Below are 20895 nucleotides of genomic sequence, written 5' to 3'. Positions count from 1 at the left end.
CGTTAGACATTTTATTGATCTTGATAATTTTGCTGGTTCGGTTTTCTTAGACCTTGCTAAAGCATTCAACACTATAAACCGCAGCATTTTGTAAGTGAAACTAGAATCGATTGGCCCATACTAACCAGTCCCGCACTAACTTTTAATCAAAAAGAACAGTGTGTACAGGAGATGCTCATTTTAAAACAAAACTGTTAATCAAGGAGAGCCAAATGGTTTTATACTAGGTACTGCACTGTTTTGCATGTACTTAATTGAACCATACAAACGGCCTAAATTTTGCGTGAGACCTACATGAAGATGATACAACCATTTCCTCACCCAATAAATCTTTACTATTGCTAACGTTAAGATGGATGATTTAATTGAATGGTGTTAGCTTATTTTTTACTTATAAACATAACAAAATCCAAGTTAATAATGTTTAGATCATCTCAGAGAATGTTAACTTGTAAGCCTGAAATAACCGTCGCTGGTCATCTCATTCCTCAATACTAAATTGGATCCCAATTAAAACATTTTTTTATCACATTGTGTTCATCAAGCAAAAGATAGCATTTGGCAACCGAGCATTCATTAAACATTCAGCATTTTTTCTAAAGGTGCATTATTATTATTACACTATGCATTCATTCCTAGTCGTATCATACATGGCACTATTTTTTGGAGCAGTACTTTTAGTGTCACTTTTCTTTTATTCAGCATGTACAAAATCAGGCTATTCACATAACATACAGTGCCTGTTCCGGAAATGATACCGTATTACTATGTACAAGCTATATTGTTGCAGTTACAAATTTGTACAACTATCATCTAGTGATCTTGTTTTTTATATTACCGACCAAACAAGTTTCATACGAATTCATAGGCTCTAACTTCCTCACTAATCCCAATAACATCAGGTTTGCATCTCATGAAAATTCTCTTTTAGCTTTACGTTTCTCTATGAAAAAATGGCATTCTCTTTTTCTGCTTTAAAGCTTTGGAATGCCTTCCATGTGTATTTAAGTGCTCCTAATCCTTATATTGATCTAGAGGGGCACTCAGATAATTTTTAACTAATAACAGAACGGACTTGCTGTTAAGACGTCTCCTTACAAATCACCTGCCACAAAAATTTTTCTAATCCTTCAGGTGTAAACAAAGTTAGAGGTAGCTGTCACACCAATGCGTGACTTTATCCCTCCTTTCATCTCTGCTAGTGCGCTGGAAGCTACGCAGGTATTTACTCCAGAAAGTAGCAACACTCTTTGGCTGTTGCCGCCACATCCTCACCAGCACTGCTGCTGTCCCTCCTCACCATGCCGGCACTTCCTGCATGCTGACTGGCTGCAGCGCATGAAACCCATCAGCTGAACCCCACGTCACGGATACGGCCTGAAACTTGTCTTGGCCATTTTTTACTTTTTTCTGGATGGCATTCTCCTCACAGGTGTTAGTCATCACGCTGCCACGGCCCACAAGTGCTTTGCAAGTTAATAGTGTTTAAACACTAGAGAAATTTGGGTGAGTTGATGGAAGTTCATATTTGATAAGCAGCAGCGCTAAAATGGCAAGGACAAAGAATTGCAACATAAGAGCTGTGTTGTGATCCTCTTTTCCTTGCCCTAGTCTTTTTAGCACTGCTGCTAGTCAAATATAATTGAGCTTCTTTTCACAAGAGAATGTCTTGCTGCTGCGCTTTTCAATGCAGCGGCGGGCGGTACAAAGGACTAGTGTTGTTTTCAATCCCCAAAGGAAACCGAGACGTTGGGCGCCAATAACTATGTCTGGAAAGAAAAATTTTGCTTCTTCGAAAGATGCCATTCTTTACAAGACAAGTAGTATCGTACCTTTCTTTATACTCGTAAGCAAAGTTGCATGAAGATATTTATTATTTTTGTCAGCCAGACTTTTCGTTAATTCAACGCAGTGCACCAGCAAACTGCTAATAAATTGATTCTTTTTAGAGCAAAAGCTCTACTACGCCGTGTCTCTCAAGGTCATTCATCGCGTCCAATGACCTTGAGCCATTGGAGCGAAAGTGTGGCAGGTGTGACATGACACCATTAGATCCGCTGCAGAGAGGCATCGTTGCTGCTCTTGCTCTGAGCCTCTCCGCTGCGGTACCACGTGACTAGGAGAGTGGAGAGGCTTAAAGGGCTAAATATAGACTGACGTACCATGAGCGCAGGCAAACGTTACACCATGTTAGCAAGAACAACAGCGCTTATAGTTTGACCGGATGTGGCCAATGCAATCCGACATGCCCAGCGTTGAGCAACGCTCACCCACGTGCCAATTATGCTAGACTATAAACGCGCCTTTAACGGCTGCTTCACCAGCACTTGGTTGTTCAGTCTCGCCATGGATGGCACGCCAACTGGGCCGTCTGTGCGTGCACTTCAGTGCAAGCGACAGGCTGAATCCAGTACTATACAGCTAGACGGCAGGCTGCGAAATCTCAAAAGCGAAGAAGCCAAGATCCATCTCAGTCTTTCTTATTCGCCTTTGTATTACACATTTTGCTAGTGTCACTTTTTAGTCGCTCCCGCACACGAATAGATGGACTGTTGACTGTCCCACCTCCAAAGGCCTTGTGGGATGCCTGCACCAGCAGCTGAAGGATTCTCCTGCCACCGATCTCTTTTCACCCGAGTGGCTCCTTGTGCTGCTCAATCTGCCGTGTTTCGAGCTAAGCTAGCGTGCAGCTGCATGCACTCTCTGCTTCTGCCTGCCATGCATCCTACCATGCCAAACACTACAGCCCCCCTACTCTCCAGGCAGCAGACATGTTTCCATCCATACTGGAACAGTGCTGCTGTTCTTTTCAGTGGGGAAGCGAGCCTTACCAATGTTTCCCCCCTGTTGCTTGCCAATACTGAGCGCCCAAAAAATGTCCGCTGCCATCATAGCAAATGCGAAATGCATCTTCCAAGTGACCACTGGGAAAGAGAGGGAAGAGGTAGCAATTCTTTTTCCCAGAGCAATAACAGCAAGATATTTCGCTGCCATCTTGAAATGAGGATGTCAAAGTTAGTGGTCCAAAAGGATAGGACAGGAAAAAAGAAAAGAGCATCGTACTCGCACTTTGCCAACAACGTACTTAGTTAAACTAAATTTCTTCTGCAATAGGCCCTTTTGCATTTTTTCTTACAAGCACCCAACCTTGGGAGTTAGTGCGTTTAATTTCATCTGTTTTGTGCCGTGCAAGGTTCACTGGATACTACATCAGCAAAGGTGTAGTGCCCCACGACGTTCTCACTCTGTTTGGCTTAGTGTGACCATCTCTCGGTCATGTGAAGCACATCTGCATAATTACCTACTCCAAGTTTTGGAGACAAGTGCACCTTTACCAGGACCTGTCATCCTTCAAGAGAACAGACTGGTGGACTAGCTTGAACTGCATGACTTGAGGTAAAGCGCAAGAGAGGACAACTTGCTGTTTCTTTGCCCTCTTCAGTCGTCCCACGTGCTCTCTTGCGCTTTACCTCAAGTCATCATTCAGTCATATTTCCCACAATGGATGGTTGACTCACAGTTACAAAACTTTCGTCGAATGGCAGCGGACACTACCGAGTTTTGATGTGGCAGTTTTATGGCGCAGCTACCAAAGAATGCATACAAGTCCCCAGATATTTCTGATAAGCTGCTGCTTCTCAGAAATGCCATTGCTACTGAAGTTGTAGCTTCAGTCCTCAAGAAAAGGCCGAAGTTCAGCTTGGAACACAGAATCCCTGGCCATGAGCTCCTTGCCCTGAAACGCAAGGCTCCGATAAAAGCAGGAGAAAAGGACCTTGAACACTGTCTCCTTAACCCTTTCGCTGTCACCGACGTACCGGTACGTCATCGCGCTTCCCCCCCACGGTGTCACTGACGTACCGGTACGTTCTCTATCGTGTGTTCAAAATTTCGCGCCTGAGCGCAAAGCAGGCGCTCCTGGATTGGCCATGCCATCTGTTGACTCTTTCTACAAGTTCGTATATTCGCTCCGACCTGTGTTAGTCCATGTATTGAAGAGTACGGTGCGACTGCCACTCCCCACTTTCTCCTGGCGCGGTGGCGCGGTGGCTCCGCGTTCGCTGGATCATGCGTCGCGCACGTGTGGTTATGGGTTCAAGGGTTGTTCTGTAATCTCCGCTGGTTTGAAGGTTTTTATTTTTCTTCTGTTGGTGTGCCTGCTACGGCGCGTCAAGTTCAGGCGCACGTGCCGTTGCCTCTCCAAGAAGGGTGACTCGATTGCTGCTTTTGCTCTCTCGCCGCACCCTCGCTTCCGACTTGCAGCAGTAAACGTAAAGCCCTTCGAACTTTGTTTAGCCTTTTTCCATCTGCCTCTGTCTTCTTGATCACGCAACGTCACATTTCTCTCCGTTGCGCGGGCGACTGAAAGCGCATCCTCCCTGCGCGCGGTTACTTTCGGATGGCTCGGCGCGCGGGACCTTCGTCTGCTCATGGGAGCGGTGGCTGAATTCCGATTCAGAATACGAGCTGAGCTCGGATTCGGACTCGGACAAAGTCGCATGAGAGGAAGAGGGTTCCGCATCGTCAGATTCGGATGTTGAACGGATTTTATAGTCAGGCTGATGATGATGTTTACTAACAACAGCTGCAGAACACTGAAATGTGCATATTGCATTGACTATGTTATTTGTATACCAATCATAATCAAAAATAAATTGCTATGTTCATTCCCTGTTATGCTCGTTCCCTGAAACCAAGCCGACACTGGGGGTGCGTCACGGCCAGAAACGTCCGACAGCGAAAGGGTTAAAGGTGCCGACTCTCTCTGACAGCAAAAGGATAGAAAGTTGGGCGAGTTGGTACGGCAACATGATCTTGGATTGTAGCGCGAAGTGAACACGGACACAGAAAGGAGCAGACAGGACGAGCGCTAATTCTCAACTAAATATTTATTAAAATGAAGAACATGTATATATAGATGATTGCAAAAACCGCAGCATAAGAACGTGACAAGGTAGAAAACAGTTACACATATCAGGAGGTATGGAATTCAAAAAAGGAAACACACACACATAAACAAAAAAAAGATTACTTCAGATTAGTACACGTAGTGTGAAGGTACTGAAATTCGCGTTCTAACAGAGACAAGGATGCATGGCTAACGCAAGTGTCTCCTAATCTTTTGATGTGGAGTGCCTCGATTATTTCCCGTGTGGTTTGGCATTTGTGTCTGGAAAGAATTTTTGTGTCTTCAAAGAAAGGTTTACAACCACAATTGAAACAATGTGACTCTAGATGTGAAGCATTAGGGTTGTTTAGTGAATGCTTGTGTTCTTTTAGTCTAATATTAATGCACCTGCCACTCTGTCCAATGTAAGTTTTCCCGCACTTGAGTGGAATCTGATAAACTATACCGGTGTTACAAGGCACTAAAGGGGACACATTGTCTGACACCGCAATCATCTTCTTTTCTTTTTTTTGCCACCCTGTTCAAGTTCCCTATTTATCATAGGGCACATGTTAGACAACTTGCGGGGGGCCAAGAAAACTGTATTGACGTCATATCTATTGGCCACGTTCCGTAAACCATGGGATAATCTATGTATATAGGGTACCACAACAAACTTTTTTTCTTTTTTCTGTTTTTCTTGTTTCTTACCGGGGCTTTTTACCCATTTTAAATGTTTTTTGCAGGTTAGTGATAATAAATGGATGGATGGATGGATGAAAAACTTTATTAGGGTCCTTTAGGGCGCGCACTAGCGCGCAGCGGGCCGCTCCCACGTCAGGACAGAGAGGCCGAGTCTCTCCACCGCGTCGCGGGCCCGTTGGACAGCCCATAACTGTTCTTCGAGGTTGGGGCTGTGTAGGACCGCATCCCAACGTGAAGAAGTGTTGTTTTCATCGCTGTGTAACGCGATGTGAGTGATAATAAATGCACAGGATAACTAGCCTTTCCAAGCCTTTCTATCTGTTGTGAAAAACTTTGTTGCATATTGTGTGGACATGACTTAGTAATGGCAGACCTAAGAGTTGAATGAGCTATCCCCTGTTTAACAAGTTTAGAATGACAAGAAGAAAATTCAAGCAATGGCTTCTTAGCCCTAGGCAAATAATGCCAACAGACGTGCTCATCCTGGAACGTTAAGCACAGATCTAAAAACTGCAATTTGTTGCTCTGAATAAGCTCAAGCGTGAAACCTAGACCCCCACCACATTCCCTAAAAACTTTTAAAATATCCGTAGCTTTCTTGGTGTAGTTATCGCGAGAACAAAACACCAGGTAGTCAACTACGTATCTAAACACATGCACCGCCAATTCCTTAAGATTGTTTTGTAGTTTTCTATTGACGCGACTTAGATAAATATCCCTCAAAACTGGCGCAACTTTTGAACCAATGCAAACTCCCGATTTTTGTACATACATAGAACTACCCCATTTTACAACGGTATTCTCTATGTAAAACAACAAAAGTTCTAAAAAAGATTCCATGGACATCCCACAGTCCTGAGTAAACCAGAACTCATCATTGTTGGGCGTCACTGCTTCTTTAACACAACACATTGGTTCCGTTAAGGGGAAGCGGATAAAAAAAGATCTTTTACATCAACACTGATCGCCGAGCATTTACCTGGATTATTTTCTGTTAGGAATTGTTTCAATTGTGGTTGTAAACATTTCTTTGAAGACACAAAAATTCTTTCCAGGCGCAAATGCCAAACCACACCCACACGGGAAATAATCGAGGCATTCCACATCAAAAGATTAGGAGACACTTGCGTTAGCCATGCATCCTTGTCTCTGTTAGAATGCGAATTTCAGTACCTTCACACTACGTGTACTAATCTGAAGTAATCTTTGTGTGTGTGTGTGTGTGTGTGGGGGGAGGGGGGGTGCGCGCACGCGTGCGTGTGTGTGTTTCCTTTTTTGACTTCCATACCTCCTGATATGTGTAATGTTTTCTACCTTGTCACGTTCTTATGGTGCAGTTTTTGCAATCATCTATATATATATGTTCTTTGTTTTAATAAACATTTAGTTGAGAGTTAGCGCTCGTCCTGTCTGCTCCTTTCTGTGTCCGTGTTCATTTCGCGCTACAATCCAAGATCATGTTCTCTCCAACAGAATTGGTCAACCCATGTTTTCTACTGACATCAATCACTTCCTTCTTCAAAGACAAGGCCCTCTGTCTTCTGCAGGCAGACAAAGAAGGCAGCTTTACCGCTATGACCACATTGTTTTTATGGCTGCCAATCAGTTAAAAGATTTGTGCCGCTGTGCAGAGAAAGAATGAGCAGGTAAAGGACAAAAGGCGGACTGACATCTACTTCATAAAACGCATGAACAAATTTGCGGACTGCCGTGCTGGTGTGGTACATAGTGTTTCAGCTGCGGCCACTTCTACGTAGGGCAGATAGGCCGTTTTGTTAATCAGAGTTTAATGGAGCATGAAAGGTCATTAACTGGAGGATCGCCATCTAATCTTTCTTCGCACTGTGAAAGACTGCAAATGCAAACCCAAATTCGATGACTGCGCTGTTTTATACAAGCACAAGAACAAAAAAATGCGCCTGATGGTCGAGGCCTGGCATATCAATAGTAGTGGAAGTGCATGCATGAGACAGCCTTCGATTAACTTGCATAAAGAAATGGAATGGCTGAATAGTTATCTATCGTGCAGGCCCGCACATGTGCCTGATTGACAGGCGGTGGTACCATACTTGAGCACACACATAAGTTGTGTGTCTACTTTCCTTTTCCACCACAGTGCGCCCTTCAGTTGATAGTCAGCGTTTGTGTAGTCTGGTTCTTGTCTCTTGTGTCCGTGTCTGCATGCCTCACCTTCTTTCATGTTATGCCTACATCGGTTTTCCAGTAAAAGGCCTCTTGTGCAATTCAGAAGAACTTTGTGTTTGTAATTGAATACTCGCGCTGATGGGCTAACTCTAATTACTATCGCTCTTGGGCGGCTGCTAACTTTTGCTGCGCAGTAACTAAGCCGGAAGGCGCCAGCCGCACGCGCAGGAGCGTCAAAGAAAAGGACTTCACTCGTTGGGAGCCGTTTCGAGACAGGTTTATGTTACAAAGGACAGATCGAAAGGAAGAGAAAAGGAAGAGAGAAGAAACCTAAAACCCAAGTTCTCCACTGGCCGCACTGACGCCTTCGTCCCTCTCGGAGGTGCTGGCGATTCACACTGATCAGGCGGTCTGCCGAAAACCCGGTGGCACGGATCAGGTTGCAGGGCAAGGCGCCGGCCGGGACACTAGCCCAGCGGGGCACCCCTCGTCCATTCGCCAGCTCCCTCTCTCTCTTGCGTTGTCGGGCCTTCAGCTATGGGTGCAACAAACGTGGGGCGGTCATTTCAGATTCATAGCAGTGCCCACTGCTGCTAAGACCTTGTCCAAGGTAAAAATCAGCACAGTGGCCTTGTGTAACAAGCTCAATTTGGTGGAACTAGCAAAATCCATCTGTAAGTGAAAATGTGTGAACCTAGAAGTGCTTTCTACTGTGGAGACACATAAATTAGAGATGACTTTTAGATCCATTATGTGGGGAGCGCACGCGCCCATTGTCACCCACATCGTCGCGGTCACACGTTGCTGACACGTCGAGAGCCAGCATAGACAGGGGAGAGGCGCACTACGCCCTCTCCCAGTTCTCCCTCGCTCTCACGATGTGTGCACCCTTCCCCCCGACTCGTGGGAAAGTATCCGACGGGCAAGGAGGACATTCCCCTTGCAAAGGTAAAAAGGTATAAAATTGCACCACTGGAGGAGACCCTCTCTCTATGGCACCCAACCTCTAACTTGCCGGACTGGATTACCTGCTGCAACCTATGAGTGACCTCGTTTGCCTGACTATCCCAGGCAATGAGGCAATGCTATTTATTACCTACTGCAGAGAGGACTTCCCTCGGCAACTGTCCTTTATTGCTTGTAGCAATCAACATTGTTAGAGTTGACGCTGCTGGCTGCCTTATTCATTCGAACCCGACATAGCTGCGAGCACATGCGCCACGGGTTGGAGAGTACCACGGAACGACTGTGCGTGGCTAGATCCGGAGCTCGCCTTCAGCCTTAGCCACACGCAGAGCAAGCCCCCCTTAATTGTAACTGAGAATGGTGCGTTCAAAAACATGTTAGCCCTTTTTTTACTAACCCACCTAAATATGCTTTCATATGACAATCCATTTGCCGCTAACAATTCTTTTCAATTCACCAACTTCTTCAAAAGCAGCTGGTTATACCTTTTCTATACATGTTGAGGATTTATTTTATTCTGTGCCTCACAAGGAACTTTTGTCGTATGTTAAAGGTTGCATTGAGAACAAGGGTTGCATTTCGGGAAGAGTGTACGAATATTCAAAACTTCAAATATTCTATTCAAATCAGTTAGTACCTGATTCGATTAGAAAGACCCCTTACAAAATATTTGAACCCCCGAAAACTGCTGCTGTTGGTTCTTCAAGTCAGCTTCATCACAGTACAGCCGGGCTACCCGGTGAAGCATACAGATGTAGTGAGATGAAGCATATAAAAAGCAAAAAAAAAAAGCACTGTCACAGAACCCCTGCTGGAGCTTATGGCTACCTGCGACTATCAGCTCAACTACCCACACTGCCTCTTTATGCAGCTGGACAACACCAGCTGCCAGGTGGAAACCTTTGTGTCTGCTACTACCTGGCTAAGTGCATGTTTTCCAAACTACTAATCTGACCAAGCAGCAAGCTTTGCAATGTGTTTAGAACCTTGTTCTACAGTAGCTGAATACTACCAGGATGCTTCAATGGCAAAGTGGAACAATATTCTGTCTTTAGAAGAAACAAGGATAATTTCAACACGAAGAAACCGAGATATGTCATCAACAACAAAAGCTTCTGAAGAGGCTCCTTCAACGTCAGCACTGTGTAAAGGCTTTGATAAGCTCGTCAGCCAGTAGCAATTTTCACTTGCTTGTAGCAGCACTTTTCACTGTCACAAGCATTGGTTGAGAGATATGTGCATGATGAAATTCTGGGGCAAAATGGAGATCCCTGTGTGTGGTGCTATAAGCCTGGTGCTATAAGCATGGTGCCCACTGTCGGCTCGGCTTGTGAAGAAATACCTGCCGATACCAGAAACTGGTATGTCCAGTAAGAGCATCTCTTTTCAGTGTCTGGAGGAAGTGCGCCATGTGGGAGGGTGTCACTGCTCCCTGAACATGTTGAGCAGCTATCCATCCTTAATGATGACATTGAATAACTGCAGTTATGATATTATTACGATATCATTGAGCAATGCTCAAGGGACGAGCCGCCGCGAGAACGACGAAGAAGTTGGTCGGGGCCCTTGACACGAGCGAGTGTCAGCCTGGCTGCCTGACTCCAGTGTAAATAGCAAGTAAATAGCATCTTTCGTCTGTGTCTTTCCACACGTAACATTTCTGGTGGAGGTCAGCGATCCCCATCCTCACCACGGAACTCCGAAGTGGTCGGCACACCGAGCTAGTCACCATGCCTCCCGGTGACGAGCCAGCCTCTGCAACAGCTTGTCCAACTGCTCCAATCATCACGGTTGCCCCACATCGTGATCCAGGTGTGTTCTCTGGCCTGGAGGGACAGGATGTCGACGACTGGATCAAGCTCTATGAACATGCCAGCGCTAATAACAGGTGGGACCCAACGATTATGCTCGCCAATGTCATCTTTTATCTCGGCGGCACCCCACGCGTGTGGCACCAAACGCATGACGACGAGATAACCAGTTGGGACAGTTTTAAAGAGAAGCTACGGGAACTGTTCGGCGACCCCATTGGGCACAAGGCTGCCGCGAGAAAGGCTCTTGCGTCTCGTGTTCAGTCATCTACAGAGCCATACGTTTCCTACATCCTCGACGTCTTGGCTCTATGCCGTAAAGCTGACGATCATATGTCCGAAGAAGATAAAGTGGCACATGTGCTAAAAGACATCGCCGACGACGCTTTCAATTTGCTTGTTTTCGGCAACGTCTCGACTATCGACGGCATTATAAAAGAATGCCGTCGCCTTGAACAGGCTAAGAGCCACCGTATCGCACACCACATTGCACGGCTACCCAATACTGCTGCTACGTCGACATGTGAGGGTCGACCGCGTCAGACCACCACCTGTGATGACGTCACCCGTATTGTTCGCCGCGAACTCGAGGCCGCCTGTTCGCCAGCCTTCTCCACGACGCCTGCCGATCCGCCAGCAACCGCCATTGCGATGATTCAGGCCGTCGTCAGACAGGAATTTGAAAACATGGGTCTGAACACTGTGTGTTCCACGTCTCGACCCAACGTTCCCCAGTTATCTAGCGGCCCTCCTTGTCCCCGCCAGTCTTTTTCTTCCACATCTCGCCGCAACCTGTCCGAATGGCGTACCCCTGATGACAGGCCGATCTCCTTCCACTGCTGTCACATCGGCCACGTCGCCCGTCACTGCCGCAACCGATGGCCACCACATCTTCGGACTTACGCCGCCACTTATTCCCGCACCTTTGGACCTTCTGTACCCTATGCCACCCGCCATGAACCCACTACGGCTGATGCCCCTGCTCCGAACTTTCACTACAGCCGCTCGCCTTCACCTCGACGCCACCAGTCTCGTTCGCCCCAACCCGGCCGCTTTTCTTCGCCACCTATCGCCTCCCGGACCAAGCCGGAAAACTAGGCACTGCAGCTTCTGGAGGCGAAGCTGCGTTGTCAACCCTGCCCTCAAATCCTCTGCTCACGTTACCTACTAACAGAAACCTTCTAGACGTCGACGTTGACGGCTATCCTGTCACGGCACTCATTGATACAGGAGCACATCTTTCTATTATGAGTGCTGCCTTCCAACGACGACTGAACAAGCTCCTCACCCCAGCATCGGCACGCATCGTCCGCATTGCGGATGGCGGTACCGTGCCTATCATCAGCATGTGTGGCACGTGTTAGCATCACCGGCCGCCACACTCCTGTCCTCTTCACCGTAATTGCTCATTGCCCCCACAACCTTATTGTCAGCCTCGATTTTCTCTCCGCCCATTCTGCTCTTATTGACTGCTCTTCCAGTACCCTTCGCCTTGAGTTGCCGATGCTCGTAGAACCTTCTGACGCACCCCACTGCCGCTTTTGCTACACCGGCTTTCTTCGCCTGCCGCCAAAGTCCATAGCCTACACTGAACTGTAGTCTTTCCCACCAGTTCCTGATGGCGAATACCTCGTCACTCCTCTGCCCGACATCCCAGTACAGTATGACGTCACCGTGCCTCACAGTATCCTTACTATTACTGCGAACCACACTCGCATGCCTGTCTGTAACTTTGGATTGGCAAAGCAAATTCTACTCCAAGGTATTTGCCTTGCCACCATTGAGTCTCGGCGACCAATACGTGGCAGCGTTATCGACCGATGATTCTCGCGAGCTTAGCATGCCCCTCGCGCCAGCCTCGGGCGTCGATCCCAACATAAAGAAAATGGTTGCGACGGACCTGTCCTCTACGCAGGCTGAAGACCTTTGCAAAGTATTATCGTCCTACCACGATATTGTCGACTTCAATGATCGCCCTTTAGGCCAGACGCTCGCGGTCAAGCATCACATTCTTACTGGCGATGCTGCGCCTATTCACCGACGACCGTATCGAGTTTCTGTGTCGGAACGCCGAGCAATTCAAGATGAAGTGAACAAAATGCTCGATAAAAACATCACTGAGCCTTCATCGAGTCCCTGGGCGTTACCTGTGGTGTTGGTAAAGAAGGACGGCACGTGGAGCTTCTGTGTAGACTACCGTCACCTGAACAGCATTACAAAAAAGGACGTCTACCCGCTCCCACGTATAGACGACGCCCTTGACTGCCTGCACGGCTCCAGCTATTTCTCGTCTATTGATCTTCATTCGGGATATTGGCAGATTGCTGTTGACGATATGGACAGAGAAAAAACCACGTTCATCACACCTGATGGCCTATACCAATTTAAAGTAATGCCGTTTGGACTATGCAACGCCCCTGCCACCTTTGAGCGTATGATGGACTCCTTGTTCCAAGGTTTCAAATGGTCCACATGCCTCTGCTACCTCAACGACGTCATCGTCTTTTCGCCAACGTTCGACACTCACCTTGAGCGTCTCACAACTATACTTAATGTATTTCGAAAGGCGAAGCTGCAACTTAACTCGTCCAAATGCCGTTTTGGCCACCGACAAATTACTCTTCTGGGCCATCTCGTTGACGCTTCCGGAGTACAGCCTGATCACGACAAAACTCGCGCTGTCCGAGAGTTTCCGGTTCCGAAGACAGCCGCAGACGTTCGAAGTTTTGTAGGGCTGCGCTCATTCTTTCGTCGTTTTGTTTCGTGTACGTCGCCATTTTTTCTGGCCGGGCCTTGCCCATTCCGTACAATGTTACGTCGCCGCTTGTGAACTTTGCCAACGACGCAAGAAGCCTTCCCAGCTCTCCGCTGGTCACCTGCAGCTGCTCGACATCGCTACCGAGCCCTTCCATCGTGTCGGCTTGTACCTTCTCTGCCCATTTCCGGAATCTACATCAGGAAACAAGTGGGTTGCAGTCGCGGTGGACTACGCGACCCGCTACGCCATAACCCGTGCTCTTCTGACCAGTTGTGCAACTGATGTTGCGGACTTCCTGCTACATGATATCATATTGATGCATGGTGCTCCGCGTCAATTGCTTACAGACCGCGGCCGCACCTTTTTGGCCAAAGTCATTGACGACATCATGTGTGCCTGCTCAATACAGAATAAGTTTACCACGTCCTACCACCCCAAACGGCCTCACTGAGCATTTGAACCGCACCCTTATAGACATGCTATCCAAATACGTTTCAGACGACCACTGTGACTGGGACCTGGCTCTACCTTACATTACCTTTGCATACCCGTCTCGAAACTGCTTCCCGTCTCGAAACTGCTGGCTTTTCCCCGTTTTACCTTTTGTATGGCCGCGAACCGACGCTACCACTGGACACTGTGCTTCTGTCCGCCACAGCTTCAACTAGCGATTATGCCCGTGATGCAATCGCCCATGCTGACCATGCTCGCCTACTTGCGTGCACACGTCTACAAGTGTCTCAAGACAAGCAGAAACAACGCTACGACCTCCGTCACCGTGATGTCCATTTTGTGCCCGGCGCCCTCGTGTTGCTTTGGTCACCATCGCGCAAAGTCGGCCTTTGTGAAAAACTGCTTTCCTGTTACACAGGCCCATATCGCGTGATACGCAAAGTGACCGATGTCACCTATATAATTGTTCTAGCCACGCCCACTACATCCTCCACTGTGACAACCAGTGACATTGTCCACGTTGCGCGACTCAAGCCCTACAACTCTCTCCATGCACCTTGGATATTTAACAGCATCGTGACGGTGCTTTTGCCGCCGGGGGGTAATATTACGATATCATTGAGCGATGCTCAAGAGACGAGCCGCCGCAAGAATGACGAAGAAGTTGGTCGGTGCCCTTGGCATGAGCGAGTGTCAGCCTGGCTGCCTGGCTCCAGTGTAAATAGCATGTAAATAGCATCTTTCCTCTGTGTCTTTCCACACATAACAATACTATAGAGCAAAAGTGTTATGATAGTGTCAAGCAAAAGCACAAAGCATAATTTCCTGTACATTATTTGCTGTGGAATAAGCATTGTTTTTGTAATTCTGGCTGGTGAATAAATTATGCTTCTGGAAAATCAATAGCATTTGCATTAGAAAAATATTTTTGAAATATTCTATTCGACTTGCACTTGGTTTTCATTATTTGCATTCACTTCAATATCTGAAATTCGTTTTTCACACACCCCTAGTTGCACTGCTTGTATTAATTTTTGTAATGTGTCTGCAGACAGCTTAACATCATTAGTTAAATTTTACCTTGACAGTACCTTTATTCTTTTTAATGAACAGCTTTGTCCAGCAAAAAGGGGTATGCATCCATTCACTTGTTGCTCCAGTGTCTTGCAACATTTTCTTGTCTTCCAGATCATGTTTTAGACAATGCACTTGACACAAGTAAGGTTCTCAAAATTCTTAGATACATTGACAATTTTCTCATGCTTCTAAAAAGCTTTGATCCTTTGACTACCTCTGATGAGTAGTATTGTGTTTTAACAACTTTTAAACAGGAAAGGTTTTAACATTTACTCATGAGCAACCTGACAACAATAAGCTGCAGTTCTTAGATCCTAGTTTGACTTTTGAGAATCAACACATGTGCTGGATGTACTCCCACCGTGTTTGTAAAGATTGGCTCCAGTTTGATTCAACGGATTCAAGAACAGTGAAAAGGGCTGTTGGTATGCTATGCCTTAACTTTGCCTTGTGCAAGTCATGCCAGCACATGGTGAATATTAGGTTTAATGTGCAGATCTTGTGGCTGGAGTCACCAAGTTCCCTCATTCTTTGTTGTCCAATGTTTCAGAGTCCTTATTTCACAGGCTGAAAGGTTGCGACGGTAGGCCTGCCTCCACTGGAAAGAAGACCCCAGGTGGGGCCTTACAGGCACAAGGCACAATGTGCCTGTGGTGTTTTCAGTACTGAACAAGTTGCCAAGGCTTTGAGGCTTTGTGCCCGCGTTTCAACAAAGAAGGTGATGCTGCCATGCAAGAAGAAACACACTACGTGTGCTGTGCTGTAGGCGTGGTACATGAAATTCCTGTGAGCTGTGGCAAGGCATACGTCAGCCAAACTGGCCAATCGTGTCAAAAATCAAACAAGGGAACATGTCCTCTCTACTAAGAATGGCACGGGTGGCTTACGTGGCTGTACACCACAGTTTGAGCGCACATGCATTCTCAGAACAAGGGACAAGCCGTGATATGACAGCACGACAGTTAATATAAGCATATTATATCAGGAGGAGAAGTGATTTCTGTATCAGCTACATTTCTGTCTACAACAGCAAGTTTCAGTTGCTCAATATGGCTGTGCGTCTTGGACTGTGGCATGTATATTTAGTTTTTCTTGCACTCTTTGGATCTGAGCATCGTATATGTGCATGCATTTTCTGAAAATAAAATTAGTTCTGAGTGGCACTCTTCCTGTCCTCTTTCCCGTCCTAACCTTTTGCACCACACTTCGACAGCCATTCATCAACTAGCTCAACATCATACATTGAAATGAACACCTACCTGTTGTTTCTGGCTGTGAGAAAACAGACTGGTCACTTCTCAGTCCAAATCCCTTCATGTGCTTTTGGCACCTCCTTAAATGCCTAACCCAACCCACAAAGAAAGTCCCTTTTCTTGCAAAGCCTTCTCCCACAATTCAGTAGACAATTTGAAAAGGATAGCATCGGGGACAAAAAATAAATGGGGACCCCCTTTGTGCTAGCAACTACGAAAAAAGTTCCCACAGCACGGAGGCAGTAAGCATACCCATCTTTCCGACGAGCCTTGTAGACGTGTCCATATGTTCCCCGGCCAACCTTGCAGCCCTCAAACTCAAAAATGTCCTCCACCTTAGCACGCACACTAGCCGTCTTGACCTTGAAATCGTAGTCCATGGCTTTGTCTCACACACCCAGCAGCAGCAGGGGAAGCTGTGTCACTCCCCCTCCCACTGCCACTGGTTGACGGAGGCTGATGAAACAGTACTGCAAGCACAGTGCCTGCAAATGAAAGTGAGCAATTGCATCCAACATCATTCGTCCGTTGGAACTTGTTGGCACTCCTTGCGAAAAATGCCCAAAGCATGGCAGCCTGCATAAAGCTAAAACATTTGTGAGTAAGATAACATTTTGCACTAAGTGTCATTCTTGAAGTTCCTTTGGTTGCACTGACTGGCATATTACCACAATGAGAGAGAGCATAAAAAATAGAAGAGGTGCTTGCTCAAAAAAAAGAAATAAAAGGTTAGCTAGCACAACAACATCCAACAGAGTGAATCAAAGCACCATAGTTTGTTCACAAAAAGCAGTGCTACAAGAAAGCAGCCAAGCAGCAAAATGTAAGTGAGACAGAGGCAGCATTTCACCAAGCAGGAAGTGCCGACAATGTAATGTAATAATAATAAATGCTAGTTTAGCAGCATGTCCGCACCTGCCTACTTTTGATTAAATGGAAACGGGGCCTCAATAAGTGCCGCCCCTCTTGTCTGGGCCTGACAAAGGCTGGCAGCAGTGTGTAGATAAATAATTTATGGCATCGTGCTGCCTGTACCACCCTGTAGAAGATTTTTGTAGAAGAATGCAGGCGGCAAGAATGGTGTGAAACTTAATTCTTCGTTCATGATTCAAGAAAATGCTCTACAAGACAATCCATGAAAGGAACACACTGGCACAGCACTGACCAACAAGTGCATGCATTTATTGGATTCTGTTTGTTGTATACTATTCTCCTTCGCATTTTACACCAAGGAGCAAAAAGGATGAAAGAGAGGGCGCACAAAGCATTCATCTCTTATGTCCGAAAGCCGTTTTCCAGAAAGTTTAAGGAAGGTAACTCATTATAACTTGTTCTGGGGCAAGTTGGTCGACATTTGTCGAAACCAATGTAACACAATTAAAACAAACACAAAGAACTGAGGAGAGGACAACATGGATGTTACACTCACGACCAATTTATTGGGTTTCCCCAGCCAAGCAGGAAAAGCATACACCATAATGCACATACGTACATGTTCACCATGGCAAAGAAAAAGAATGGAAAAACTTAATCTCACTTCCAACAGGAAGGTGCAGTTTGTGCCTCTTTCTGTGATACGGAAAGTGTCCAAAAGTTAGCATACAGTACTTCATTTGCTTCTGTCCAAAATATTAATCTTGTGAAGCAAGTAAGCTACTGCATGCAAACTTTTGGAGGCTTTCCACATCAGAAAAATAGGCACAAACTGTGTCAGTAAAATGCATCTCCGCCTAGTGAAAGCGAGATTTAGTTTTTCCATTCTTTTTATTTTCCATGGTGAACTTGCACGCATGTGTATTATTGTGTATGGCTTTCCTGTTTGGCTGGGGAAACCCAATAAACCGGTTTAAAGAAGGCCTTTTCAGTGGTCGATCGCAAAGGCCACCAACATCAAAAAAATTTAGGGCCACACAAGAAGCCTAATTTCAGATACTAAGTAGTGCTAGCACCATTAGTAGATAGCAGTTTCACAGAGCAACCACAGTACAAAATTTTACATTTGAAATAAAAGTGTGCGCATCACAATATAGGAAAGCACACGGCTCCACAACGTCCCCTCGTAGATTAGGCAGTGCCCTTGGCGAACTAAAAAAGATCACCGAGGTGACATTTGGGACTTATGTCATATCTGCTAACCATCAGCTGCAGGCACCAACTGCTTAGGCACTAACCAAAGGCTGCTAATAAGAAAATTAGACAGTTACCATCCTTGCCAAGATTTACGTAGTTATTCCTGGTTGAAACGTAGTTAGGTAGTTATTCCTGGCAGGAATGACTACATAGTCCTGCCAGGATTGCCAGGACTACGTAGTTATTGACAATTTAGCCAAAGTGAAATTTTGTTGCAGTTTAAAGCTTTTTACTACTCCTTTGCACACAAGCTTTGCATGGAGCGTGCCACTGACAGCAAGGCAGTCCGGTGTCAGAATGCCCAGTGGCTTTCTTCAGCTCTCAATATTTTACCTCGATTCAATGCATGTAACACAAGATTAGGTATCAATGCAGGCAAATTACCTGTTTATAACGTACTGTGCCTTTCTTTAATGGACTCTATGTAACTCACTTCTACGTCATGCCCCAAAGCACCACGATTGGTTCAAACATTATGAGGACCTTTCACTCCGCGAACGATACTTTGTTGCTTTTATATTGTAAATCAGTTGGCCACACCAGTTGAAACTTGTTATAGTGAAGTGGCATTTGAAATAAGCATACTTTAATTATAGCCGACATTCATTATAAGAATACCGTAGTCAAGAGCTACGAAGTAGTTTCTTTATATTTGTGTTCATTTCATTATACTGAGGTCCAAAAGTGCAACTGACCCTTGCTGTGTTCCGCGACTGTCTGGACCTGCTCATTTTAACCCGTGAAACAACAGAAATAACATAATCAGCTTTCTTTGAGGTTTCACTTCCACCATGCCTGCTGATCATATGAGACGTGAGACAATAAATTGTTGCTTTCATTTGCCTTGGCACATTCGAAGTTGGTTAAGTGAACTTCCCCTACCCTGCCACGAATGCGATCAGATGGCTTTGTCACGTAAAAGCCCAAAATTTAATGTGTTGATGTCAGCTTTCAACACAACTATGTGCAAAGCTCAACGTGTAGACACAACAAAGGGGCTACAAATAAACACAGCAACGTGAATTTCTTGCCGGCAGGTAGCAGGCTGAGAGAGCCCAACATGCCTCTGCATTGTCTCCAGTATTAAACATTGCATAGGCATCCTAATGTACCAGCAAAATAAATACTGAAAGCCTTCAACATATCTGCGCAAAAGATAATTGCATCAGCAGTTCTTCCAAAAGCATTGCACAAAGAGAAACCCAGTGCTGTGACCAATTTGACAAATGTGCAAAGGAATGCCTCATGCGTCCTCAATTTCTGCCTCTTGGTCTTTTGTTGTTGTTTTCTTCTCAGTAAAAAATGCAACGCATAATAATAAAAGAATGTTCCTTCGCACAAACTATCTTGTAGCACTGTGTTTGCTGTTACCAGATGTAGGCGCTGAACTTTTAAAATGCTTGGCTAACCGACCTCAAGGGCCTCCCGACTGCTCTCGTCTGCACAGCTTTCAGGTCTAGAATACGAATGCTTTAGGTAGCCCGCCGGTTTGATCATTGTCATACGAGGTGACATAGACACACACGAGTGCACTTAAAACCTGCCGCAGGTCCAGCAAACGCGTGCTAGAGAAAGCCGTTCCGAGTTGCCAGTCGAGCTTCGGAGTGAACAAACTTAATTGCGCAAGCCATCAATGCAGCCTTTCTTGTTAAACACATTTTCACTAGCAGACGTAATTCCCTGTTGACTCTCAAGAGCGAAGATCACAGGAAAATGAAGCGATTGTTACAGTAACCAAACAATTGACATTTCGCTAGCGCTTAAAAGACGTAGGTCGAGAAGAACTCCTGTCGTGTGGGGCTCCAGCGACACCCCTTGTTCGAGCACTAGTGACCATAAAGGCTGCCGAAAACAAACCATGCCCGCCCAAGGAAGCCTGCAACTTCTCAGCATTGAAATCTGTCAATAAAATGGTTAACACACGTTTCGCCGTGATGCTCTATCGCCAACAGCCCTATCTAACAGCAAATGATTTTGGCGTCTCCGGCAAGGACCGAGTGCTAAGCAGGGGCCAATGGAGTTGGCCCGAAACAAGGAGGCACTGCCCGAATATATTGCCTTCGTTCACCTGGAAAAATGGAGAGACACCCGAGGCAAAGAGTGCATGGTGTCACGAATGCTTAGAAGCCATGCATGGCAGCCCAACTACAAGCCCCAATAGCGCCGAAATTGTAAGACGCGTTCATCCGTCAGCGCAGGCCGGTGTGAGTGATGCCGACATTTTTTTTTTTTTTTTTTTCGTACTACTGCACGGCGAGCGCACGGGCGCTCGCTCACCTCAGAAATTGTCGAAGCACCTGTTCGGCAGCACGCGATGCGCGGTCAGTTCACCGGCAGTATTCGTCGTCTTCACATCCGCGCAAATCGCATTTGCTTTTACGAACGCACACAAAGGCATTTGCAGAACCCAAGGGCAGAACGCCAACCCATGCCAACCGTCAGATTTTGCGGGAAACAATTGGCCTCGAGCTCCACCACTGGAAAAGCTGGCGCCACCGTCGGCGTGACGGGATCACGTGGACATAGCGGTCTCGTCGGCTGCTTCGGGAGCGCCGAAGCGAGCTGAAAACGAGAGGCGAGATTTTCCCGCTTCTAGTGCCTCCTTTATAACGCTTGAAAGCACTTCAATAGGTAGTGGCTGCTTTTGAAGGCGCGCAACATGGTAGGCTATTGCTCGGTGCCGCAGTGCCGGACTTGCGCAACGGAGCC

At 46.3% G+C, this 20895-nt stretch overlaps 1 protein-coding gene and 1 long non-coding RNA gene across 5 annotated transcripts in view; both read right to left on the bottom strand.

Moving 5' to 3' along the window:
* The window catches only part of LOC126523402 (cyclin-dependent kinase 8-like), a 275486-nt gene extending 254813 nt beyond the window's left edge, over positions 1 to 20673 (bottom strand). For 3 of the 4 annotated variants that reach the window (XM_050172023.3, XM_050172024.3, XM_050172025.3), the window contains exons 1-2: positions 20464 to 20673; positions 16309 to 16541 (exon numbers count right to left, since the gene is read on the bottom strand). In XM_050172023.3, coding sequence (XP_050027980.1) covers positions 16309 to 16436 — 128 coding nt within the window. In that variant the 5' untranslated portion in view covers positions 16437 to 16541; positions 20464 to 20673. The other variant, XM_055066778.1, reaches the window with a different exon arrangement.
* LOC129382680 (uncharacterized) lies at positions 8000 to 10860 on the bottom strand. The gene is made up of 2 exons (XR_008610715.2): positions 10395 to 10860; positions 8000 to 8273 (listed from the first exon to the last, which is right to left on the bottom strand). It is a non-coding gene; the product is annotated as an uncharacterized lncRNA (long non-coding RNA).
* Positions 20674 to 20895: the final 222 nt, after the last annotated feature.

This window comes from Dermacentor andersoni, chromosome 6 (assembly GCF_023375885.2).
Source record: "Dermacentor andersoni chromosome 6, qqDerAnde1_hic_scaffold, whole genome shotgun sequence".
NCBI classification, from domain to species: Eukaryota; Metazoa; Arthropoda; class Arachnida; order Ixodida; family Ixodidae; genus Dermacentor; species Dermacentor andersoni.
The sequence above is the reverse complement of the archived record's forward strand: the minus strand, read 5'-3'. Positions and strand labels throughout refer to the sequence as shown.